Raw genomic sequence first — 27291 nt, 5'->3', positions numbered from 1 at the left:
GTTGTCTGGAACTGGTACCTCGCTTGGCAAATTATTTTAATCCAATGTGACGGTTGCATCCATTGATTTAGGAAAGAACACAAACTTGCCAGTTGTACACACACACACACACACACACACACACACACAGTACCCCTAAAGAGGAGCCCTCTTACCTCTGTGGTGGTAGAATCCAGGCTGCACGTGCTGCACCGGAGCACTGACGCTCACCGTCACCATCACGCACAAGCACTCGGGGAGGAAAACTTGACTTAGTTTCATCTTGAGCAGAATCTTTATTTTCTTTTTCTTTTAATATTTCGTTTTTTTTAAATCAGCAGCCCTGGGAGCAGCCGGGCTCTAAGGCAGCAGAGCGAAGGCACCAGCAGCACTTCTGCAGCGCAGGCAGTTGTGTTATTCTCTGAGCTCCTGGCTCTGTGCAGGTGCGTGGGCTGGCAGGGGGGGACACTTGCTCATTCGCACACTCTGCCACCAGGAGCAGCAGCCAATCGCAGGGAGCGAGGGAGAGCGAGAAGTGACAGCTGGGATTCTAGGATCAGTGTCACATGAGCAGCACCTAGGCGAAGTTTAACCCTTCGTAACCCTCACCCCGGAGGCTGAAGACTGGGGCTAACAGGGGATATTGGCTATCAGCAGATTCTTGCTCTCAGGAACTGATTTGGCCAGGCGCTCTGCTCAGGTTATGGAGCCTTGTCTCATTCCCTGGTGGAAGGAGCTAGTGAAGGGATATTGCTGTGCTACATCCAGAGGACAGGGCTCTAACGGTTCCCCCAGGGAAAGCCAGATCTCCACACTTTCTAAAGGAACCAGTCGGTCTTACAGCTGGACTAGGACTGACAGAGCTAGGGAGAACAGCTAGAGACAGGGAAAGGCTGGGATTCTCAAAAGGGCCCTACAGGGAGCTCGGTGCCCAAATCCCATAAACTTGCTGTGGGATTTAGAGGCCTAACCCCCTTGCGCCCCTGTAAAGCACCCGCTTGTCTGAGTGGATAGTGCAGAGCTACAGGGGCGGTGATTGTGGAGGGTGAGCGGGAGAGGAAGGGGGACCATTTCTCTTTTCTTCTGTCCCATGTGGGAGGCTAGGAGCCGGGGGATGCAAAGAGACGGCTGGAGGTGGCTGACTGACCCAGTGACGAATGGTCGGCAATGCAGGCCGTCGCAGGAAGAGGGCAGTTCAGCACAGGTGCATTCTCCTGGCAGGTTGTATCGTACCGATACAGCGCAGACACAGCCAGTCCCCATGCAGCCCCAGGGAGAGTATGGCAACAGGGCACGGCATCCCCGTACCGACATGGCGCTGCATCCACACACACACCCCGGACATTGTGCTGCACCTATGCCACACGGCACTGCATCCGCCCCCACACCGCTGTATCCACAGACCCCCATGAAGCCCCAGAGAGCATATGCCAACATGGTGCTGCATCTTACCCCCCACACACGCCGACTCAGACCTGCATTCCCCCCGCCATGGCACTGCATCCACCCCACCCCCCACCATGGCACTGCATCCCCCCACGCAGCACCAGGGAACATACACGCTGACACAGCTCTGCGTCCTCAACCGCTGCTGACATCACTAACGCGGAGACTGAAGGTCGGGATTCACTTGTTATTTAAACAGCTGCCGGGAGCTCCCAACCCGTGGGCAGCACAGCCCACCCCAGACCCACTCACTGCTGTTTGCTAAGCCGCAGACACAAAGCAAGGTTGCTATGGTGACGGAGATGAACAGGCTGCATCTCTACTGAAAACTTACTCCGAAGACCCTGGCGAAACAAGCCGGGGAAGTACTATGGACAACGTGCAAAAACCCCAACGTTGAAACCAGAGCACAGGGCACGAGTCGTCCTGCTGCCTCCCCAGAGCCACCGTAGCCCATGACCGGGGGCCCCACTGCAGACAGTGGGGTGATTATTAAGGTACACAGACCCTCATGGCATGGCCCAGGTCAGCTGACTCCGGCTCATGGGGTGCAGGGTTGTGGGGCTGAAAACAGCAGTGTGGGCGTTCTGGCTCAGGCTGGAGCCTGGGCTCTGAGACCCTTCTCCCTCCCAGGTTCTCAAAGCCCCGACTCCAGCCAAGGCCAACTGCCTACGCTGAAATTGTTAGCCTGGAACCCGAGCCCCAGTGACCGGGGCTCTGAGACCCACTCCTGTGGGGTTTTTATTGCAGCCAAAATGCCCTCAGTGCCCACTCACGCTCTGGCCTGTCTACCAATCAGTGCCTTTTCCCCTCTCAAAGGGAAGCTCCTACTGGCTCCGCACCAGGGGACAGAGAGACTCTTGCGATTGCAGCCGAGCACACGTGTTTTATTTAGGTGATGACACTCTCCATTTACAAGGGAATCACCACATGCTGGGTTAAATAAGACGAGCCCCAAGCATTAAGTGGTCCAGGATATGACTATTCCTGCGTCAACAGCGAGTGAAGCTAAAGTGTGTGGAATACATCTGAGAACATTAAGGTTAGAGCACAGGCAGTTTGCTTAGTGGCAAATCCCACTTCAGGTGTAAAAAATTCCTAGTTCAAATCCCACATGAGGCCTCTCTGGAAACGCACGAGATCGTCCTATGGTTAAAGGGACCCAGAAGTTTTGGGTTCTGTTTCCAACACTGTCACCATGGGCAAGCCGCTCAAACCTTCCCATGCCTCGGTTTCTACAGATGTAAGAGAGAGACAACCAAACACAACCAAACACTTGCTGAAGTGCACTAAGATGCTTGGCTAGAAGATGCTGCATAAAATCCAAAGCTCAAGGCACGACTCCATCCTTCAATCGAGGGCTGGAGAATTACCCTGCTGAAGCCAAGATCAAAAACAAAACGCCGGAAAGGCTGAGAAGAGAGGTGTCTCAGGAGATAATTGCCATGGAGACCTTCTCCATGTTCCATTGTAAACCAGCTGGAGAAAGGTTTCAGAGTGGTAGCCGGGTTAGTCTGTAGCAGCAAACACCGAGGAGTCCTTGTGGCAGCTCAGAGACTACTTTTTGTAGTGCTGATTTGTGAGTTTTCCCTCTGTTGACATTCACCCCTTCTTGTCAACTGCTGGGAATAGGCCACTTCCACCGTTTGATTTGGTCTCCTTAGCACTGACCCCCCACTTGGTAAGGCAATTCTCATCTTTTCATGTGCTGTAATATATATACTGCCTAATGGATTGTTCACTCCATGCATCTGATGAAGTGGGCTGTAGCCCACGAAAGCTTATGTCCTAATACATTTGTTAGTCTCTAAGGTGCCACAAGGACTCCTCGTTGTTACAACTAGAGAAAGTTTCCACTGCACTGTGCCCAGAACTGCAATTCCGGTGCCTGCCCCAGATGCTTGGGTTGTTGCAACTCCAAAAAGCAAACCTCTAGGACACAAGCATTTGATCTCCACCGAGAATCCTCTGCCGTGGCAGGTGATGACTGCTCGGGGCTGGTGGAAGGCAGCCATGCACCATCCCGAGCGCATGCAAACTTGGCACGTCTCAGCGCAGAGACGCAAATGTCGCCACGCAGCACCACGTCAGGATTGGTGGATAGCCACAAAGCTGACATGTCTGTTCCAAGGAAAAGCTACTACGGGGAACCTCTAAGGTACTAACACGACCCCCATTACCAGAGTCTGGATACCTCACAATCGAATGTACTTCTCCTGCCCACGCCCCTATGAGGTAGGACACTGCTACTATCCCCATTTACCGATAGGAAACAGAGGCACAGCAAGCTAAATGATTTACTCAGGGTCACAGGAAATCTGCAGCAGAGAAGGGACTTGAACCCAGGTCTCCCAAGTCATAGGCTACGGTCTTAACCACTGGCCCGTCCTTCCTTGGGAAGTGGGGGGGAGAGAGAGAGAGGAAGTGCTACTACCTGCTGCCTAGCGGCTGCCAATAAGTGCAAGTTCTCTCTAGCCAAGTGTTGGCATCCTGAATGACACAGGGCGACGTGCTGCGCATAAAGATGTACTTTATGGTTTCTGCCCTTCCCTGTATGGCCATGACGAACTCCTGTCCTATGCCAGGTCTTGGCATCTCGTGGATGAGTCAGAACAGACAAGGCAGCGGGGGGGGGGGGGGGCACACTGCTGCGCTGTGCGTTGCGGGGGGGGAGGAGACGGTTAACAGATGCTTGTTTTACCCTTGGCTGGTGGGAGTTAAAGGACCCATGGAACTTTTCCACATCAGGGTCACTGGGCGTCTTGCTCCTCCCACCCCCAGAGTGCAGCGGGGTACTACAACCCCGGCCCCCACTTTACATACAGCAGCCTCACCCGCGGAGACAGACTGAGCGGAGGGGGACTTGCCACACAGAACCGTCTCCCTGTCTGACTGGAGAACGGCTAGAACCAGCACGTGGCACCGCGAACTCGCCCCCCGACTCCTGCCCGCCGCCCCCCAGCTCTCGTTCCCTCCCACAACCACCCCAGGGGAAGCTCTGCCGCAAACGACAAAGCGTCTGGGGAGAACTCAGCCCTTCCCCAAGGCCCGCAGAGCCTTCTGCGCACCAAGAAGCAGGGCTGGGGAAAGGGGATGGCTCATGCGACCCACATGCTTTGGGGTTGGCGGTTACCCAGCAAAACCTGAGCCAGCTCAGCGCATGACGCCATTAAACCCAAGTGCCTACGAAACAATCTGCAGGGTGGTACAAAGAACAGAATTCGCACTTGATACATTTCCCCCAAAGTCAGGAATACTAACCCCAAAGGGGAAAACTCTTCACTCCGGAATATTTCCCGTGGGATAGGCGAGGGCTAAAAGGCTGGAAAATTTCCTCCTGACCCAAGCAAAGGAATAACCTCTGGCCTGAACCATGAACATTACCGACTCTGCATTGCTCTTTCGGCTGGTCTGTGACGATCATTCTTCAAGCAAGCATCTCAGTGCCTCCCTAACCTTGCCCCCTCCCCCCTCCGCCCTGCAGCACTGCACAGCAGGGAGCAGCACATGTTAATTATATGGAGCAGAAGAAAAACCTTAGGTTTGTAATTTGTTGCTGTTTAATTCCATTGAGCATTTCCTATTGCTCTTCTAACAAGCGAGAACAGACAGTTCAGCTGCCTAATACCACAAGCAGCTTCCACAGCTGAGACGGCCCCGTCCCTGCACTCGGCAGTCCAGACCTGAGACCAAATGCCAGCAGCGCAGACCACGCAGTAAAAGCCTTTTGCAATCGATTAAACCCACAGCAACTAGGAGGATTCCAGACAACAACAGCTGCTTAACTCCTTCATGCCCGTCACAGATGACGGCAGCTATTGGCTTGCCACGGAAAGGCTCTGAAATATTTTTGCAAGGGCTTGGAGGTGGCCTTGTTGCACTGGCCCTCTCTCACAGGACTTTCCCCGGGTGCAGTCGGGTGGTGTGTTCTTAGGCTGAGCGTAGCCAAGTAGCATCCAGCCCCTGGCGCTGCATAGACGAGGGGCTAGAGAGATGAGCCAACAGCCCTTTGGAGTGGGGAGGATCCAGTCTCTGATTTGGTGCATCACCCCTGAACGCACCTTCAGACGGCCTGCTTCTGGTTAGACTGTCCAGAGCCCTGGCTGGAGAAAGGATGAGGTCTCTTTCTCGAGTTCCTGTTCCTCCTACGCGGCCCTTCCTGTCTGCCCCGAGGCTGATCATTCCTAAGAGAGGGAGATGCTGCCATTATTTCGTGGGAGGTAGAGGGCATGCAGATCAGCAAAGCGCAGTGACCCAGGCTCGGACGTACCCAGAAGTGCTGGCAACTCAGCACCAAAAACTCCCTACTGCTGAGCAGAGTGGTGCTATAAACCTCTAGGGTCAGTTCTTGGATAGCAAGAGTATCAATGTCAGGAGCAGTGAGTGTATCCTGGAAACATGAACGCTGCTCATGCACCTGCACACAGGTACTACAGAAGCTTATACATATCGTTAGTCTTCTGTAAATGGGCAGCTTTTATTGGCACACCTGCTCTTAAATATCCTACCTGCATCTACTGATCGTCATTCTTCTCCTGGCAGCCGGCCATCCGCACAGATGCGGCCATGGTAGAATGCCATGTCTTTGCTGGGTTTAAAGCAACGAGAACGGAGAACTGTGCCACACAGACCGGTAGTTATGCCAGCCTAGTCCCACGCCCTCCCACACACAGGGTAACAGCTAGAGTTGTTGCAATTCCTCAGGCCAGCCTTTCCCCAGAGCGTGGGGTGCACCCGCCCTGGGAGGGGCAGAATGAATGTGCATTAAGATGTGCAGGCCTTTAAAGACCATTTTGGGGCACGAGAGGGTTCATTTTCCCGGTAGTGGGGATGGGACTGAGCTTTCAGAAGCTCGGGAAACCACCTCAGCCACACCATCAGGGGCTCGTTCACCTGCACATCTACCCATGTGATATACGCCATCATGTGCCAGCAATGCCCCTCTGCCACGTACACTGGTCAAACCGGACAGTCTCTACGCAAAAGAATAAATGGACACAAATCAGACGTCAAGAATTATAACGTTCGAAAACCAGTTGGAGAACACTTCAACCTCCCTGGTCACTCAATTACAGATCTAAAAGTCACAATGCTTCAACAAAAAAAAAACTTCAAAAACAGACTTCAACCAGAAACTGCAGAACTGGAATTAATTTGCAAACTTGACACCATCGAATTAGGCCCAAATAAAGACTGGGAGTGGCTGGGTCACTACAAAAACTAATTTCCCCTCTGTTGATATTCACCCCTTCTTCTCAACTGTTGGGAATAGGTCACATCCACCCTGTTTGAATTGCCCTCGTTAGCAATGACCCCCACACTTGGTAAGATAACTCCCATCTTTTCATGTGCTGTAATATATACACCTGCTGTAATACCTGAATATTTTTCACTCCATGCACGAAAGCTTATGCCCAAATAAATTGGTTAGTCTCTACGGTGCCACAAGGACTCCACATTGTTTTTCCTGCTTCCTGGGAATTTATGCATTACTCTAATTGGCCACTAGGGGTCCCTGCGTGACCATTACAACCCAGCCCTAGGTGTGTTCTCTGGTTGTTACAAGGCCCAGCACTGATCCACAGTCTGTACAAAAGGGCTGTTCAGACTCGAGTCGGACGGGGATATTTCCGCTCTGGCTCATCTCAACAGCCAGGCTTTTAAACTTAGACCTAACCGAGCCGGCCCAGCTCAGGTGGAGGAGCTGGGCCGGGCTCGTGTTAGGACTGTGGGATGCACACGAGCTGCTAACTCACATCTCCTTTCGCACCCTCGGGAAGTTTCGTTAGCAGTGGCGGCTCGTAGGTTCCTTTCTTCTGCACTGGAGGAGACCCCCATAAGATGCTTTTACGGAGCAGAGCTGAACACTCCCGCACTGACTAGGGCCAGCTCAAAGCAAGGCCTTCTCTAATCCATCCGCCTCCGCAGGGCTCACCCACCAGCACTGCCCCAGGGCACCTTCTCCTCCCGCACCTCCTGATACAGCTGCTGCAAAACTCAACCCTTCCAGAACCAAGTGAGTCTGGTCTAAAGACACACACTGTTCCTGAGAGTGTCTCCAACTCAAACCGACCTGGGGAGAAAAATCAAAAATCTCCCGGCCTGAAAAGCTCTTCTGGTTTTGCCAGCCAGCTTTCAGGCATGGGGTTCCAGTCAAAACAAAGCCTGACACAGCGTGTGCAAGGAGAGATGGACCTTCGCTGACCAGCTGTAAACCCAACTCGCCTGGTTCTGACCCCAGCAGCACCTGTGCTGCCCCATTGGCATCGCCCATACCTGGCTTGGCTGATTCTCACCATAAGCAAGTCTGGCCTGCAGATATCCCAGGCATTAAGGGGCAGGTCACTACCCCACGTCATGGTAGGCAATGCAGGGGAATCCATCCAGAGCACGCCTAGATAGCACATTCAGTTACCAGCTGCCAAAACTGCCAGCATCCATTGGACAACACACCCCGACACCTTTCCAATGGATAATTCTGCAGCACATGGAGAATTAAGAATTTGTTACTGGATTCCACCGGCCCAGGGCGCGAAGCACAATGCCATATTTCACCCAGCTCAAACCTTGAACCTATAAGTAAGGGAGGCCGTAGATCCCCTCCTCTCTTCAGCAGACATCGATGCACACTGCCGGGTCACACTTCCATCCGCTTCCCTTCCCAACATCGTTAACCTCCCTCACACTCAATCTTTGCTTGAGGGCTTGGCGATGCATCACCACCTCCCCTGCTTGCTGTCCATCAGGCTCATTTGCCATTGCCCTGCATTACTCACCTTCCCTGCAGTTCCTTCTCGGCGGGCTCGGCAGTGCCCCAAGCCCGCCAGGTCCCACCATCTAATTACAGAACTGACGTCAATGCTCCTCTCTGCGCCCAGGACACTGACAGTAAACACAGGCTGGCTGCACGCAGGTCCCCAGAGGCACTGCATTAATGGGCCCTGGAGGCGTTTGATAAGAGCCCAATAACAATTAGCCAGGATAATATACCGGGCTGTTTTTAAGTGGCACAGGCAGGATGCTGGGCAAAGACGAAGAGCTCAGGGTCCTGTGTCGTCAGGATGTGATGCCATCACTCGGCTTCCCAGAAGGGTCAACAATCAGTGTGCGAAATGAATCCGAGAGGGATGAGAAAGCAAAGCAGGGAGACAGGGCCAATAACCTTGAGAGCCAACCACTGCAAGAGCTGGGGAACAGCATTGCCCTGGGGGGGAGAACATTCAAGGAGGCAGAAAATGGAGCTGGATGATGGTACGAACCAGTGACTATGCCATGGTCGGGGGCCGTAAAGGCGAGCAACAGGGGGAGGAGGCGGAGAGGAGCGAGAGGAGGGCGGGGTCTTGGCGGGACGAGGCGGCACAGAGGTGGGGTCTTGGGGAGGGGGCGGGGCAAGAGCGGGCCTCAGAGGGAGGGGCCTCGGGGCGGGGCTATGGTTTGGGCACCGGTGGCCCCCCACTTGTACGCCGCTTTTGCCACTCCTGGCCCTAGTGTGCCCACCTACATCGCTCAGGGCTGCGAAAAATGTCGTGCCCTTTGTGACGCAGTCTGGTCAGCCAGGCCCCCGCCGTAGACGCGGGCAGGTGGGCGGAAGAGTTCTTCTCGAGCGGTGGATTTAGTACAGTGACGGAGAAACCCCTTCTGTTGCTGTAGCAATTGTCTACGCTCGGGAGACGACAATCGGGAGGCTTTAAGGCGCAGAAGTGCCGTGTCTGCAGAGGCTAAGTAGCCACAGCCTGAAATCATCCAGAATCCTCCTCTTGGGGAAGCATGAAGGCAAAAGAACAGGCACCAGGTGACACCTCCAGAAATATATTTTTAAAAGATCCTGTCAGCTATAGCTCAGCTTTTAAAGCCAATCAGATACAAAACGGAATGAGACAGCGTTCAAACGCTAATCCCATAACAACCAGACTGAGCTCTGCAAGGGACAAGTCCATTTCCACACAGGAAACCCCACCTAGGGATCATGCAGGCTGAGAGCTTGTGCTGAGCAACCAGGCAAGAGTAAAGCAAACGTACCTCTTGTAACTTTGCTGATGGCTGCAGGGATCGGCAAAGCAGCCTCAGTCAGGGCAGGAGGAGGAGAAAATGTCCCGCTCCCAATATTCCCTGCTCAAACCTCAAGCTCTGGCAGCACAGAGATCGCCACGAAGAGCAGCTCGGTGTGCATGCAACACCTGCCTGCCACCGGAGCGAAGGAGGGCCTCATGCACAATACATTAAGTGACAGCTGATGAAGGAAACCTACAAAGGGGAGCAGCAGAACACCCCTCCGGCACTGTTCTGTCATCACTAGGCGTTCGCACCTCCAGTCTTGAACCCACCAGCTGCTACAGGAAATTGTGCCTTCGGGGTTCTAAAGCAGCGGTGCTGAGTTCCCCCAGCTGGCTGCGGATGTCGTTCAAACATGGGGTGGGGGTGGGAGGAGGGGGTGTCCAACTCCAGCCCACGGTGCTCAGGGCTCTGCTCTGAGCTCAGGGCTCTGCTCTGAGCTCAGGGCTCTGCTCTGAGCTCAGGGCTCAACCACTGTGATCATCTAGTGGGACCTTCTGTGTAACACAGGCCAGAGCTCTAGCCAGAGTGACCAGGCTCTGTGATGCTGAAGGCTAATTTCCACTGCCACGAATACATTCCCATTACTGATGCGTCTAGTTATGACTGGCAGACTACTTCCGTTCCCAGCTACCGCTCCCGATCAGGGACAAACAGGGCCTTGCCATTTACCGGACACCTCCTGTTCTCTCGCGCGTCCAGCGAAGCACTGAACTAGGTTTCTGTGCTAAGTAAAGTAATGCAGCATGAGAGGTGGCGATTCAGAGCTGAGCTGCGCGGCCCCTGATATTTCAGGGGGGTCATCTGCACTTTGTAACGGAGAGCAGAATTTAGCCAGCTGTCTACCATGTGCTGGAGCACTAATGCAGCAGGGGAGAGATCCTACTTCATTGCCAATGCCTGCATGGTACGTCCCCTCTGCAATACACTTTAATTCATAATTAAGCCCATAAAAATCCCTGCTTTCAAGGAAACTTGGAGAATTTTACAGTCGGGGGCGAGAGCGGAGTGCAGACTAAGGGTTACACGGAGCCGGCAGGAAGGCCCATTGCTGAACGCACACACATACCAGTGGAGGACCACTTCCTCTGGACGCATCTTCCGTGTTCATCTTCCACAAACTGCGGGAGGCAAGGGCCGCAAGCATGGGAACCAGGGGGGCAGAACTCCCTTCTCTGCAGCGTGCAGTCCAAGCTCCGCGGACAGGACTCCTCTAGGAAAAGGAAGAGAGAAGAGATCCAAGTGAGAATGAGTTTCACAAGATGCACCGTGGATGGGGTAAAACGGCTGTGTCCATCCTTACCCTGTGGAACAACAGCATGGAGATGTTACGGTCATTGCTAGAAATGAGAAACAGAATCCTAGCTACAGCCAGACTGTAAGTATCTGCCTGTGCAAAACACATCCGAGCCACTGTGGGAGAATCGCTAGCCACAAGTTAAGCCTGCGCTACAACAGAGATAGGGAGGGAGAGCAGCTTGGCTGGTGCTGTCAAGCCCTAACCCCCCCATGCTGGCCAAAGTGGAACAATGTTCTGGTCTAATCCAGAGAGGAACGGGATTAAGGCTTTTACTCAGCCAACATGGACCAATGGAACATCTAGCTGCAGTTTTGTGGGTAAGACGCAGGCCTGGGATCAGGAGATCTGGGTTCTGCAAGATCTGTGGTCAGGGCCAGGTCACCCAGGCTTCCCCATGGGCAATATGGGGACAATGACAGAGGTTGTGAGGCTAAGCTCAGAGGCCACACTGATGAGTGCTATGAAGAGCACACCCAATAGGGACTCCATCCTGTTCTGCAGCTCTGCATTCACCCGTAAGCTCACAGAGAGCGTCGCTGAGCTCTGGACCCATCTCTAGCAGAGCTTTCTGCTATAGCTTACCACTTACTAGCTGCTGTAGCGAAGAGCTTAGTCAGGCTGTGCAGCCTTATGATCCGCTCAGGGCAGTTTAACAGCTAAGGAGACGACAAGCCTAGGGCACCTCGCCCCTACGTCTCACCCTGAGTCAGGCACGGTTCGCCCCAGGTGCGGACAGACTCTCCCAAGGCCACCAGACCAGCTGTTCCTTGTAAATTACCTCACGACTTGAACCAGCCCAGAGAGCGCAGCAAAAGCCTCCTGCCCAACTGGCTTTTCTCCCTAACTTAACGGTGCTGAGGTCCTCCGAGTTAATGCGACTTCCCAGCCCGGTGCAGGCTGTATGTGACGTCAGACTAACACACGGCACGCTGGTTTGCCCCATCACTGAGCTCTCTGTGACCACGCCAGAGAGCCCCCTCTGAAGGAGTCTCCTCAGGGAAACTGCACCCACCGATTTTACCCTCTCACGACTCAGCTAAGTCTCTCTCCTGGGGGAGGTGAGTCGCATGTAGAGGCCAGGGTCAGGGAACAGACTATTGGGTTTTTAGCTCCTGGATACATCCAGTACCATCCTGGGGATTAAGGGAGGCAACCAGCAGGGGGAGCTCTCACCATCCCGGCCCAGCAGGGTAGCAGAGCGCTGCTTACCCAAGCCATCTCCAGGAGCAACCGGAGTTCCTCCTGCCCACTCCCCCCTTCCTCAGCCCGCCTTAATTAATCCATTTCCCCTCGAGCCCATATAAGCTGCCTGCCTGCCAGCGCACCAGGGAGCTCCTGCCAGCTACCCTGCCCTGTGCCTGCCAGCGCCCCCTGCCTATGTCCAGGAGGGCATCCACACAGCAAGGGCGGCCGTTCAGGCGTGCCGGACTCAGCGGATGGCGACAGGATCACGACGCACTACAGTCCTCAGGCTGACGACAAGCGAGGGTCACATGCCAGTCGTGCTCACGCAGGGCCGGCTCTAGCATTTTTGCCGCCCCGAGCAGCCAAAAAAAAAAAAAAGCCGCATTTACGATCGGCGGCAGCTCTACCGCCACTTCTTCTACAGCGGCAATTCGGTGGCAGGTCCTTCGCTCCGAGAGGGAGTGACAGCCCTGCCGCCGAATTGCTGCTGAACGGCCGCACGTGCCACCCCTCTCTTCACTGGCCGCCCCAGGCACCTGCTTGCTACACTGGTGCCTGGAGCCGGCCCTGTGCTCACGGAGCGTGCTGCAGAGGTCGTTAAAGATCAATATTAAGCCAACATGGGGGCTGTGTGCCTTGGTAATTAGTAACGCCCCTTGTTATTGGCCTAAGATAAAGTTGCAAGACTCGCATGGCAGCAGCCCGTGGCTTAAATAAAAGCCAAGCACAATGTATACTCCTTCGTCAGCTGGAGCAATGTCTGCTTTTATTGAGCCTCATAAAAAACCTCAAACCCAACACTATGATGCTGCTAAACGTCAGTGACTAACCATCAACTCGCCCTCCGGATTCCCGGCTGCGGATCAGACCATCAGAGCTGAGAAATCGCAGTGCTGCTACAGCTCAGAGCTAGCCAGCACCACCTGGGGGGACTGCTTTCCTGGGGCGGGGCTGGGGGGTCCTTTGGGCACAAAGTCACAGCAGGGGCATTTTTATTGCCAATGCTTCTGCAACGAGCGTAAAGGAAAAGCAACATCCCCCAAAAGTGAATTAAAAAAAGAAAAGAGAAACTGGCCTTTTTGTGCCTCTCAGCAGCAAGGATTGACCAAATGTAAGGGCTCCCTACTGTGTCGGCCAATAAGAACATTTTTCCTGGCGTTCCAGTCTCACAGGCAGGTTTCACAATGACATGGATAATGAGAAGATCCATTAAGGAAAGAAGGGGGAAAAATTTGAAAAAAAGAGAATAAAAGAAAGAGGGTTTAAAATTCTCTTGCTTCAGCCATAAGCCCACCACTAACTGCTGAGGGGAGGGTGAAACTTGACCCATGGGCAGGTTAGTCTATAAAATCACCCATTACCAGGGTTTCTGCCCCTTCCCCTGAAGCCTCTGACCCCTGCCTGAGACGGGACAGTAGGTTAGATGGCCGGCAGGTCTGATCAAGTCTGGCAGTTCCTATTCTCCAAGGTAGAGCAGGTCAACATTTTTGGATGGAACAGTTTATCCCACTGGAAAATGCTGTTTTGAAATCAAAACATTTCATGGGAACATGTAAAAGCAGCAAAGAATCCTGTGGCACCTTATAGACTAACAGATGTTTTAGAGCATGAGCTTTCGTGGGTGAATCCCCACTTCGTCAGATGCAAGTGAACATGTTGATTTCAAAGAAACTGGACCCATTTCAGAACAACGTGCATCAAAATGGAATAGTTCATTGTGATCTTATTTCACTTGGACTATTTTTTTTTAAAAGTTTAAAATGTAATTGTATTCTATTAATATATATATTTACCATTCTATATCGATTTACTATATTGTACTAGGTTAGAATGCCTTGACATTACTGAAACAAACCATTCCAATATGGATGTTTCAGAAACAAAATATTCCACAGTTTCCATTTCAGAGTCAATATGAAAAGTTTGAATTTTCATCCCAGTTTGTGACAAAAGGGAATTCTGAAGTGTCAGAGCCCCCATGGGATGGAAATGCCATTTGCTGACCAGCTCCGCTCGGAGGTGCTGAACTGGAACAGAGAGCCCATGGCTTGCGAGGAGCAGTGCTGTTGCAGAGACGCTCCTGTCACCAACCTGCTTTTGGATGCCAAGGCTGGGCGCACAGATCAGCTGTCCTGCATTACGCAGTCACCATCACACGGGCGTGACATTCTAGCCCCAGACCTGGACAGTGGACTCAGGTTGTTTTTATTTCACATAAATACAGACTGCTGCGCTGCTTCCTCTCGGACCTCCTGAAGAGCCTCTTCTCCCTGCCCCACGGGCACCGACTGATTTCCCATGTAATTTATGGGTGGGACGACAACAGGCCATGCTTCCAGGCTGTGCTTTGCCTGCTTTGTGGGGGCTAGCACGGCACACTGACACCTGGAGAGACGCCTCCTGGCAGGGGTGGGCAAGGCAGCTGGAACAAAGCGCCCGTGCACACAGCACGGAGCTGCTCCAGGTGAGCCGGCTGCCGCAGCAGGGGTGAATGGAAAGGGAGTGCTTGGGGCTGCTCAGCAGCACACCGGCTTGGAAGGACAAGGCCTTTTCCTGTAGCCATATTGTCAAGTCTGAGGCCTTTGTCTGTGGCCAGATTAAGAAAGCAGCAGCCATGAGCTAAGAAGCAGGAAGTCACATCCTCACACTCCATCTAAATGACATTAAAACATTGTAATATTGGGCTGTTAAGAAGGCTCCTGTCCTAACAGTACCACCACCACCAGATCACCATCTTAAGAGCTGTTTCTTTCAAGAAAACTGTGTCTGTCTGGCAAAAAATCACTTCTCAACAGCTGTGATTGTAAATCTATACTTCTATTGGTTTGCCTGTAGGATCCCCATTTCTCTATTTATCTGCCTGGTTCTTTGATTGTTTCGGTGTGTTGCATAGCTAATTTTGCTAGGTGTAAATCAATGAAGGTGGTGGGATATGATTGGTTAAAGAACAGTCTTACAGTATGTTAGGATTGGTTAGAAAATGATTTAGTAAAATGGCTGGTTAAGGTGCAGCTAAGCAGGACTCAAGCTCCACTACATAAACCGGGGTCCAAAAGGAAGTTCTTGAGAACCAACTCCAGGACATAACCCAAGATCAGAACTCCCAGACCTCAGCATCCTGCCAACCACCCCGTGCAGAAGCTGGAGTCCCCCAGACAACCTGATCCTGCCTGGCCATCAAAAAAAATTCATCTGCCTTATTGGGAGTGGTGAGCATTGCCTGCTTAGCATGTGCAGTCTGTCTGGGGGATTGTTAATAAATAGAGGTTAAGGATATTACTGTGCAAGGCTCTTTCACTGGTAAAAGACCCCATAAACCCGCAGCGTAAGGTTCTGCCTGAGCCCGTGGCAGGGTAAGGGTGGGTGCCTGAATTAACAGGGTTACACCTGAGCCCTAGGAACAGGGTAAGCCCTAGAGAGTAAGGTTACACCTGAGCCCTAGGAATGGGGTAAGGGTGGGTGCCTCTAGAGTGGGCGAGTCATAGAAAATATTGCACGGGTAACAGGCTCCCCTCTCACGCCCACAGAGTCACTGGCTAGCACTGCAGTCCTCCAGCCCCTGGCACATGACAAAGGCTCCCAGGGCGATGGATGCGGCCCAGCGTCACCGAGGGAAGCAGGGTGGAGGGATGAGGGTGTGATGCAGCCAGCTCATGGCTGGGGACGGGGCGGGGACATGTCCCTGGACTGTCCAAGCTGGGGGAATCAGACCAGCCTGGCTGCTCAGCTGCTGCACAGCCTGTCCCTGCTCTCTGGCCGCCAGCGACAGACGCGTACCAGCTGGGCACCGTGGTGTGTCCTTTAGTCATAAACAGCACAAAGTCAACAGAAACCAGGCTGTGAACAAACAGCAGCTGCTTCCCGGGGGCTCTTTCCCATCAGAGCTCTGGTTTCAGTTTCTAGCCAGCGGAGGGAGGTAGAGAAAACCCTCTTCACACACACCCCTCCCCAGCGCCCTTGATGCCAGGCCAGGACAGCCTGGGCCGAGGCCTCTCTGGGGATTGCATTCACCTTATACCGGGTGCCACTCGCCCACCTTCCCATCCTGTGTGCCCCTTCCCCAGGACCGGGATGGGCCACCGCTAGGGGTGACTCCAGGTTCCTGGCCTGTGAGGGGCACTTCCTAAACGGCTTGGGTAGGCTGTGCCGATGGTCTGTACAATGGAGACACGTATCCACTGGAAATCAGCCAGCCAGCCGCTCGCTGCAGTGTCAGGGGCTACTCGGAACCCCCGACAGCGTCTCTGGCAACTCCTGCCCGTTGGTCACCCCTGGACAAGTGACCTAATATTGGTGTGTATGGCAGTCATGCCTAGCAGCCCCCAGCCAGACCACAGCCCCTCTGTGCTTGGTGCTGTACAAACGCAGACAGCCCGTGCCCCAAAGAGCTGACAACCTAGTAGTTCCATTACCAAATACCAACTCCGCAGCCGTCCCGTCCCGTCCCTCCTCTGCCCATTTCTTCTCAATGCACTTACCAACAGCACAGAGCACTGCCCCATCCCGCCCGCAGGCAGGCGACTGGGGCTATGATTATCATCTCCTTTGAAATTCAATCCTTGTTCTCATGGTCCATGAAAGCCAAAGCGTTTACCTGAGCCAGCGCAGAGACAGACCCCACCATGCATGCTGCAAGGGCACCAGCCCTCCTCCCTGAGCTTGGGGGGCACCGTGACAGAGAAGGGAGTCACCTCTGGAGATTCTCCATGACAAACCCAGACGCGGAGCAGCTGTGCTGCCATGAACAGAGCTCAGCCTGGCACTGAGGAAGTGGGCCTGGAGCACAGGTCAGACCCCCACTCTCAATTCCACTGCAAGCACACCCCTACGCACAGGGTCAGCGTCAGTATTTGGGGCAGCAGCGAGGATTCAGCACCTCACTCTCATGCATTCAGCCTCTCTCCCCTCATGTGGCAGGGGAGGGCTGTTATCCCCATTGTACAGATGGGAAACTGAGGCACAGAGGCACTAAGAGACTTTCCCAAGGCCACCCAGAATGCCTGTGGCAGAGCAGGGAATTGGATCTCGTCGCTTGAATCCCAGGCTAGTCCCCTAACCCCTGGCTTCAGCAGTGCCTTGATATTCTCCCGGATGATGCCACAACCCTCGCCCATTTAAATGCACTCCTGTAACTTTGCAGCTCAGGGCAGTTTGACGGGCACGAGCTGGTGCTGTTTTCCATTTCTCCTGAAATCAGATGAGGAGTCTCTGCTTTCAGCATCTGCCCAATCTCCCCTCAGTGCTGGGCTCCTCCCTGAGACCTGGAGAGGATCAGAGAGTCAGCACTGAAAGCCAGCCCAGTGCCTCCCTCCTCCTATGTAGGACGGGTCAGCTCCTCCGTGATATACAGAGCAGCACTGGGCACCACATAAGCTGCTTGAGCAGCATGGGTTGAACATTCAGCCTGAACTTCCAGGGACATCAAACACAAGGGACAGAAACAGCCACAAACTCAGAGGCAAACGTCCTCAAGGGGCTGGTTGTCCAGGATTTTTTTTGCGCCTCCTGCTGGAGCACCTGGTGCCAGCCACTGCCAGAGATGGGATACGGGGCTTGAGGGACCTCAGATGTGATCTGCCCTGGCAATTCCTAGGTCATTGGGGATTTGTGGCCCGTTTAAACAGCTGCCAATCAGGAGCAAAGGGGCAGGGAGTCAAATGAAACATTAGGGAGAGGATTGGAAAGAAAACTGAAAAGGTGGCAGAAAGGTGGAGAGTGCACGACCAGTGACACAGGTGGTGCTGGACTGCGAAGCCCCCGTGTGGACATGCTCATTCTGGGGTACGAGAGGCCTTTTTGGTTTAGCCTAAACCCCTCCCTGAGCAACATGAGCTAAACTGGTACAAGTCTCATTAGCCTAGAAGAGTGTGTCCACACAAGGGTGAAACCTGGGTAACTAGATCAGTTTAAATTCACATCTCCGATTATACCAAAAACCTTCCCTATGTAGGCAAGGGCTAAGTATGGAAAAATACACCTAAGGGTTCGCCTGGACATGCTAGTTATTGTAAACTAAAGCAGAGTGTGACAATCCAAAGTGGATTAAGCTAAAATCGCATAAAGGCCTCTTCATGTGAACTAGGACTGTTCACACAGGGAGCTATTCCAGGCTATTTCCCCTTGGAGGCCAGCCCTTAGTACAGGTGAGAACCTGAGTAGCTTAGATCTTGGGTGGGGTCTTCAATCCCTCAGAGGCCTGAAGGAAAATTTTCAGAAGCGCTTAAGTGATTTAGGAATAAGTCCCATTTTCCAAAGTGACGGACACTTAGGAGCCTAATTCCCATTGACAAGGACTTGCCTATACACACAAGGCCTCCTGCTTTAACTATTCTGGTATAGTGAATGTGGTACAACCCCTCCTAGCGTGGGCACAAGTATCCTGGGCTAAAGGTCCTTTCTACTGGGATAGCTAAACCACCTCCAAGCTGCATCGATAGCCCTTCCAGCCCAGGACACGAGGGACCAGGCATCAGCCCAGCACATCCCGGTTTATGCTGGTGCGAGAAAGGGCTTTCAGGAGTTCAGTTGTTGACAGGCGACACTAACCCTTCAATCATGCTGGGGAAATTCTTTCACCCCTGGAATGAACCTCCACAAAGCAGCGCCCACCTCCCGACTGAACTCGCAACCCGTGACTGTTTATTTCATGGTAACAAGGACTAACAAGGGGGGAATGTTGATGCAGCCCCCAAACCCAGTAACACCCGACATTTCTGCTCGGCTTGCAGCGGGAGAGGCCCGCGAGCCGACAGCAGGAACGCCCTGGCACACGCCTTCTCCTGCTCGGCAACACGCAAAACGTTACGTTCTCTGGTGGAGACTGTCTTCTGCACGGTCAGCAAAGTGACTAGGAGAGTCAACTGATCAATAGCCACGTCTGCTGACAGAGTCCAGATTGTGCCCAGCTGCAGCAACAGCAGGCAAAGACACCAGTCTCTGGAAACCCACGGAGGTTACTCAGCACCCACCAGCCAGCTCGAAATGAGGTGACAATTCATGTCCAGATAGCCAGCATTCCCCAGCAGCACTGGTATGGTCCCCTCACACTGCTCGCTCGGTAACCCTGGCCAGCTGGCAGGCAGGCTGGGACATTCCATTGTCGTGGGAAGGTCACGCCCTAACGGCACCGCTGATCACACACATGGGGCACAGAGCAGATCTTCCTCCTTTCAGGGAGGAGGTCTCAGAGCTTCCTAATCCAGCGAGGGCAGGGTCTGCTGAGCGCCGCTGAACGGCGATGCTTGCCACGCTATCCTCATGTACCCGAGGGTCTGCCAGGAACAGGAGAACCTGAGCCCGACACCACACACAGACAAGTACCCAAAGAACAATTTAATAAGGAGAAGAAGTGACCTAATCTGTTCTCTGATTCTAGCTAGGTGACTATTACACAGTTCCCGGTCTCCCTGTGAATAAAGCCAGGGCACGTTTACAGGGAAGAGGCAGGTATGTCTGATCACTGCATCGTAAAAAGGGCTTGTGCCGATCCATCAGGGAATTGCCCTCTAGTGGGAACCCCTCTTCCTACTATATGCAGGCTCTTATTTAAATAGCCAGGAGGAACGATAAGGGACAGAGGAGGGACAGCGCTGAGCTCCAGGGACTCCTAGTCATCACACTGTAGTATTTCAAAATACCAAACCAAGCCTTCTAACAGGTCAAGTAGTATTTTTATTCCTGGTAACCATACACTAAACACTGAGAAGAACCACATACACACACCTACACACACCCCTACACACATACACCCCCCCCCCTCCTTATCATCACAGTCCCTTCCACCAACACAATGCAGCCACCTCTAGAGTGGGACACAGCAATCTCCCACCACAGTGTAGTACCGAGGGTGAAGAATATTGTATCCAAATGAAACGGGGGAGGGAATTTGTGGAAGCAGAGCGCAATTTGGCCCAGAAATTGCACTGATTCCCCCTTACTTCTGCAAGCCCCATCTTCAATGTCAATTTTCATCTTCCCTCCCCCCCAATCGCTCCAGCAGCACAGCACCCCTAGCCGGGCCATTGGTTAAATACTGATCCCAAGTGATGACTGCTGTGACGGTCTGTACCTCGGGGGGACACCCTACACCCCCATGTTCATCCTTCTAATATGATTGTGTGGTATCCAGTGCAAAGTTTGTCATGTCGGGTGTCTTCGGAAAGCTCATGGTGCACTGAGCATTGTTGTTATAGTAATTGTTGTAATAGTAATATTATAGGCTGTAATTTCACGTATATAGTTATGAGGCTGAAAATGTGTCCTCATGGCTTAAAACAAGCCCAGGCAAAAACTCTCCAAGAGCAGAGGGGCAGTTCACACCTCATCAGGGCACGTATGGGACAAACTCAGCCCAGCCTCACAAGAACAAAGGACACTGGCCTAGGCAGCAAAGGATCTGTTGGACTCTCCAGTGAGTCACCCCCCTTCCTTTGGTCAGTCCGGGACTACAATGAGGTAATGCTCACTTGACTCTGAAGGGGGGGGGGTGCAAAGCCAAGAGGGGAAAAAAGAACATGATAAAAGGGAGAGACGTTTGCCAGGCTCCTCTCTCTTCCACCTCCATCTACAGACATCACCACCAAGTGACTGACGTGCTGATCAAAGGGGAGAGCCTGGCTGAAGGGCAACCAGCCAGCCTGGGGTGAGAAGCATCTAAATTTGCAAGGGCACTGAAAGTGTTAAGAGCAGCTTAGAATGTGTTTTGCTTTTATTTCATTTGACCAAATCTGACTTCTTGTGCTTTGACTTATAACCACTTAACATCTATCTTTATAGTTAATAAATCTGTTTGTTTATTCTACCTGAAGCAGCGCGTTTGAAGTGTGTCAGAGATTCCCCTTGGGATAACAAGCCTGGTACATATCAATTTCTTTGTTAAATTGACAAACTAATATAAGCTGGCAGTGTCCAGCGGGCATAACTGGACACTGCAAGATGGGAGGTTCCTAGAGTTGTGTCTGGGACCAGAGATATTGGCTAGTGTCATTCGCTTGCAAGTAGCTAGGAGCAGGTTACATGCCACAGGCTGTGCGTGAACAGCCCAGGAGTGGGGGTTCTCACAGCGGAGCAGGGTAAGGCTGGTTCCCAGAGTCAAGGATAGGAGTGACCGAGCAGATCACCAGTCTGGATAACACCAGGGGAATGTCACAACTGCCCCCTAGTGACTAACCATCACCACTTTGTGCAGCACCCACAGTTTTTTCCTTGGAGGGCAGGAGGGATTCAACCAAGCACTGACCAGCATGACCCGGCTTAGCCTGCGAGATGACCAGGCTGCCTGGCCTTGAGGCGCCATTCTATAGGCTGGAAAAAGTATTTTAGGGTTTTAAAACAGCAGATGGGGCTTGGTGTGGGATGTCACTGCAGATTAAAGATACTCGTTATTGAGATCCGCATCAGAACAAGGACAGCAATGGTTCCAGGGGCTGCTGGGCCTGTTCCTTGGGGTTACAGTCACATGCTCTTAGCACAAGGTGAGCTCCCAGCCCACATCGGTCACAGGAGATGCTCACATGGGTTTGCTTGTTACCACGAAAGCAGCACAAGCCCTTTGGAAATGTTATCCCTCTTGGGAGAGAACAGACTTGAGGCCTTGAAGAGAATGTTCTAGCCTCAACCCCTGAAACCTACTGTGTTCTACAGTCACTAGAGAACGCGGCCAGCCTCAGGGAGTGGTTCTCTTCCACACACGGACAAGCATTTGGAATATTTTTTCTGGCTCGCGCCTCAGTTTGCCTACACCCAGCCTGGCAGAATTCGTGAACACAGCTGTGGAGAGCTTTTGCAAGTTCAGGACAGCTGCTGCACCGGCAGTTCATTGCCATGGTCTCACTTATTCCTTTATGGGGCACTACATGACACGCGCTTTGTGACGCTGAATTCCAGCTTACTAGTCCCAGAGGTGAGACTCCTGGGGCAGGGGGTTCTCAGGGTGGTCCCCAGCCCGTGGCACTCCATGCCACCAGAAACAAGGAGGACCCCAATTCTTGTCTGGTTTTGATCACAAAGTCCCAGAAACCCCACAACCCATAGTGGAGCAGCAGTCCAGTGTCTCCTGGAAGACAATACCACAAGCGATCCATCTTACAACAAGTGCTATAACCAGAGCTTAACTATCGATATTAATTAGAAACGGCTTAATTATGTGCGTGGAGCATTATAAACTACAGTGAAGGGTGCATCCGAAAGGCACACGGATAGGAACTCTGGTCTGTTTTACCAATGACTGTAGCGTACAGCCCCACCTCGGCTCCTGGCCCAGTAACAGCTGTACAAGCTCTGCGCTGACAGGCCCCAGAGGAGAACTATTCCTGGGTGGAATATTCCTACTTCACTTTGAGCCTTTGCTCATTTGAGACTGAAGGTCTCTGCATCACACTGCAACCAGACAGCTCCCGGGGGCAACGAGCCAGCAGCTTTGCCTCATACTGAGGAGGCAGCAAGGCTTTCGTTCGTTGGCTCATCGATTTCCAGCACTCCCCTGATCCCAGTAGAACATGCAGCCTGCCACAAAGGAAGAGGAAGAGTTTGCAACTGAGTCAATTGCCATTCCTCCGAGGCAGCCAGCAGGGGGTGCCACGAGCAATGAATTTTGGGCCTTGCTCAGAGACAAAGCAGGGCCACATTTCTTGGAAGCATTTACTCCGCAGGCGTGTTTTCTCAATGTCTGCCAATTAGGCCCCATTAGAGAGACAGCTAGACTCTGCCAGAGCCCCACATAGAGCCTGCAGAAGTAATCTGATGTGATTTGCTCATAATATTATTCTGCACGCCGCAGCCAGAGAAAGGCTGAAGCGCTTAATGCAAAGAGTTTAAGAGCATTAGGAGGGTGAAAACGAAGTCACCGCTGCTTCCGGAGCCTGATAATTTGCTTATTAAAAGAAAGACAGCAACAACAGGCTTAAAATAAAGGGCAGGAAGCAACAGGAGAATACTCTATTTAAAAATTTAATCCACGTGCAGACAAAACATCAGAACTGCAAACAGTGCAGCTTCTTCCGCGTCAGACTCCCACACAGCCGTATAAAATATGGAAAGAGCCAGAGAAAAACTAGTGGCAGAAATATTCTGCGTCACACGATGCCTAGTAAGGATGAGACAATGGTTTAGCGTGGCAGGGAACAGGGCTCTTTTACCATTATCTAAAATCAGCTCACTGGATACTCCAGGCAGGATTTGAGAGACAGATTAAGAGCTGGAAACATGGGCTGGTTGAAACTTTGTTTTTGGTTTTTGGGGATGGAAAATCTTGCTTCTTTTGACAACATTTTCTGCAAAAGTGTCTGCTGAAAAACCAAACTTTCGTGGAAAGCAAAGAGTTTAAACACCCAGAAACAACAAAATAAGTATTAAAAAAAAATCAAAAATATTTCTATTCAGAGATTCTGCTGCAGTGTTTCATGGGAGTCGTAGTTCACGTGCCTCATGCCTCCAGTCTCATATGGGCCGAGTTTCTTACCTGGACTACACCTCCCATGATGCACTGTGCCAGCTCAACAAGAAGGGAGCCCACGATGCATCATGGACGATGTAGTCCAGCTAGGGAGCCTGGCCCATGGAAGGGAATGGGGCCTGAGGCACCTGAACTAGGACTCCCATGAAGCACTGAACTGAATAGAAGTGTTCAGTTTTGGATTGTTCGCCTGGCAGTCTAAGTTTTCCATGGAATAGAGCCCATTCTCCAACCAGCAAGCCTTGCAGCACCCCTGCTTCCCGACAGGACCTGCCGTCTGGAGCAGTTCCCCCCTCCCTGGAACGGCCCTAGGGGAACCCTTCTGGTAGGCTGACGAGCAGCCGGAAAAGGAGACGAATGCGTCCTGTAGTGCAATCTAGGCCTTTCTCTTCGGTAACAAGGATCTCAAATCACAGCCACAGAAACACGGCGCGGCTACGCAGCCAGCATCCCCTTCAGAGGGAAAGCGTTTTGCAGACAAACAACAAGCAACAGTTTCAAAAGTGCAAGGGGATTCCCAGCCCCTCTGCACAGGTGTCGGAACGCTCACACATGCTAAGCCAAGCTGTTTGGCTCCCTTCGGGTCGTCTCATTACTCACACAGAAAGCTGATTCCATTGTCCCCAATGCACCCAGCTCTCAGCAGCCTTCCCCGCCAGAGGGCTATGCACCTGCAGCGTTGTCAGGGCATCCCGCGTCCTCAAGCTCGGCCGGAGAGACGCGTCCAGGGACGGTTCTAACAAGGGTGGGGACAGTCTTTGCTGGCCCCATCTATGCTACAGCTCTGCTTGGAAGGCCACTTGCCAACACTCTCCTCTGGTCCGGTGTCCAGGCTGCAGCTTTCTTTCACCGCACGACCACGTGTCAACTGCACTGACCCCGCTGACTAATCAAGCGAGTGCCAGTGCGTCGTGGGAAAAGCAGGGCAGCTCATCCCAGTGTCTCAGCAGGGGGAGAACGCCAGAGGCCGTGAATGCAGAGTCTCTGCCCAGGGTGCACCGCTGCAGATGCTGCTCTAGGCCCACCTGAGAGCTGGGGAGGGAGCCTCTTCCACAGAGGGTCCTGTCTTCATGCAAAACAACGGCATTTGGAGCCTGTTCTATGAAACCCACCAGGTGCCAGCCTAGGACCTGGGCCGAGGCAAAACACAATTAGCTACCACGGTCAGCAGCGTGTGTGGATACAAACTGATTGCAAAGGGAGTAGCTGTAGATTCAGAAGGGTCTGAGGCAGCGAGGAAAGAATCCAGGCTTCCAGCTTCTGGACCAGAAGGGCTCTGAGTGCGCAGTGCCTTGCTGACTTAAACATTAGAGAAACAAGGAGGGTGAGGTCATATCTTTCATTGGACCAAATTCTGTTGGCGAAAGAGACGAGCTTTCGAGCAAACCCAGAGCTTGTCTTCAGGTCTGGGAAAGCTCCTCTCTCTCTCCAACAGAAGTTGGTCCAATGAAAGATATTCCCTCACCCGCCTTGCGTCTCTAATATCCTGGGACTGACACAGCTACAACACGGCATGCAAAGAAACATGCAGACAGCCGCATGCCAAACATCCCCTATTAACCAGCTGGGTGGGGCCACCTGTATGGTAAATCCAAAGACTCTGCCCTAATCCTCCCTCCCTGGAATTACATCCAGCAACCCTCTGAATGAGCCAGTCAAGAGGGAAACGGGCCCTGCTTCAAACCTGGCCTATGCAGGAGCACTCAGCAGACAGGCCGCTTGGAAGGAAAATGGAGCCTGCAATTGTTTTACCTCGAGCTAGGCTCTCCTATCTGGCTCAGAGGCCAGGCAGGGTAGCGCCTGGCTGGTTCAGGGACAGAAGCTGGGAGAAATGTTGGCGATTCAGGAGACACCATTCAGTTCTCCAAGTCAGCAGGGAACAAGCACCCGCCACTGGGTGTTCGGGGACTCTGCAAGGTTTTGAATGTTTGTGGCCCTTAGAGATGCTGCAAAATTTCTGGCTGGAGGCAGGTGGTTAGGCCCAGTGTCCTTGGCCAAACTGGAGCCAACTCCCTTTGAAGCCTCATTTTGATCAAGTTTTATAAGCCGCGGTCATCTGCTGTGAAACTGACAGTGCCGTCTGGCCGCTGACACAATTCATTCCTCCATCAGATAGTTTTAAGCGCAGACCTGCCCGCACTCTGCGTCACCGCAGCTGCGCTGCTGCAGTGCTTAAGTGAAGATACTCTGACATGCATGGGAGACATTCTGCGAGAGGCAGCAGCTATGTAGCTCTCTCACCGACATAACACAGTTATACCAACCTAATCCCTGGTGTAGACAATGTCACTGAGGAGTGTAGATTCTTCACACCCTTCAGCAACGTTGTTATACCGATATAAGTCTGCTGACTATGGCAGCTACCAGCATTGCTACCCTGCCTATCGATTCCTTACCACAGGGATTCTCCCATCTCTCCATAACACAGATCGCAGCTTGAGAGAGACTTTCCCAGAGATGCCTGCCCTCCCATTCATGATCCCGTGACATCCCTGGGCCAGCTACAGCAACAGTTGACACCGAAGAGTAAGAAATGGAGCAAGATGCATTTTAGATTCTTCTGATACAACTGAACAGGTGGAAAAGGAGGAAGAAAGCTCACGCCACATGACCAGGCCCGGATCACTAGCAATCCACAGACTACAGAGAACTGCTGCCTAGGTGGTGCAGAAATTAGTGCATCATGCAACAGAAAGGCCGGGCATTGGGGATCGTGCGCACAGTTTTCACGAAAACTCTGTTTTCACAGAAATAGAAGGATGTGGTAGGAGGGAGAAATAAATCAGTCACAAAACACACACTCCATCAACTGCCTCATCCAGCACTTGTCACAGAGCAGGAGCTGGATTTCTGAAAATGCTGCTACTCTTAGAAAAAAAAAAATAAAACAAACGGCCAGGAAACGCTGGTCGAAATGTTGGCAATTTAAATTAATTTCTCTGGCTTCCCATTAACACCCACTCCTGAGAGCAGCTTGGAGCCTACTTCCACCTCCAGTGGAGGCGGGTGGCATTAAGAATTTAGCGGGAGGAATTATTTGTGTTTACGAAAACAAACGTGAATGATTTAGCAGGGAAAGTCTCCAGACTCGGCGGCTGCGTGCTCGGAGATACGGGCGGCATTAAGGCATGTTAAAAGCTTTTTGCCTGACACGATATTCCGCAGCTCATCTCCGAGAGGTGATCGTGTTTACGAAGGGGGCTGCCAGAAATAGACGGCATAAAAGCTTTTTTTTCCAGTAGTAAAATAAAAGGAGCTGCTCATGGTTATAAAAAACTAAACCTTGTTTTGTGCCCCGAATTAGCTCTTTACATCCATTGACGTCAAAGGATTTTACGCAAGAGGGCAAGTATCATTAGAGCTAGTCTTTTGGCTCTGTTTGTACAGCACCTAGCGCGATGGGGTCCTGGCCTCTAGCTGGGGCTTTTAGGGGCTACGGAAATACACCTCAGACATTATGAACAACAATCCCCCCATTTTACAGATGGGGAAACTGAGCTGTGAGAAGAGCTTTGCTCAGGCAAGTCAGTGATGGAGCCAGGACTATAAACCTGCTCTTCTAACTCCCTGTAGAGCATCCAGAGGGGAAATGACCTCATGCTCCCCCACCCCCAAAGCTTCCCCCCCGTGCAGCACAGCTGTTCTGCTAACCTTCAGCATCTGTGTGGTGATGATAATCCCTAGCTCTTACCTAACACTTTTCATCAAGAGATCTCAAAGAGCTTTACAAAGGAAGTCAGTTATTACTGTCCCCATTTTACAGATGGGGAAACAGAGGCACAGAGAGGGGAGTGACTCGCCCAGGGTCGCCCAGCAGAGTTATCAAATTCAGATCGCCCAAGTCCTGATCCAGTGCACTATCCACTCAGCCCTGGAG

The 27291-nt window shown here is 52.4% G+C and overlaps 1 protein-coding gene across 1 annotated transcript in view; it reads right to left on the bottom strand.

Moving 5' to 3' along the window:
* Nucleotides 1-27291, bottom strand: part of NPDC1 (neural proliferation, differentiation and control 1) — a 119091-nt gene that overhangs the window by 32689 nt on the left and 59111 nt on the right. The window contains exon 2 of the mRNA XM_044992665.1: nt 10547-10690. Coding sequence (XP_044848600.1) covers nt 10547-10690 — 144 coding nt within the window. The remainder of the gene's footprint in view (nt 1-10546; nt 10691-27291) is intronic.

Source organism: Mauremys mutica, chromosome 18 (genome assembly GCF_020497125.1).
Source record: "Mauremys mutica isolate MM-2020 ecotype Southern chromosome 18, ASM2049712v1, whole genome shotgun sequence".
NCBI classification, from domain to species: Eukaryota; Metazoa; Chordata; order Testudines; family Geoemydidae; genus Mauremys; species Mauremys mutica.
This window is presented reverse-complemented; position numbering and strand designations above follow the sequence as displayed.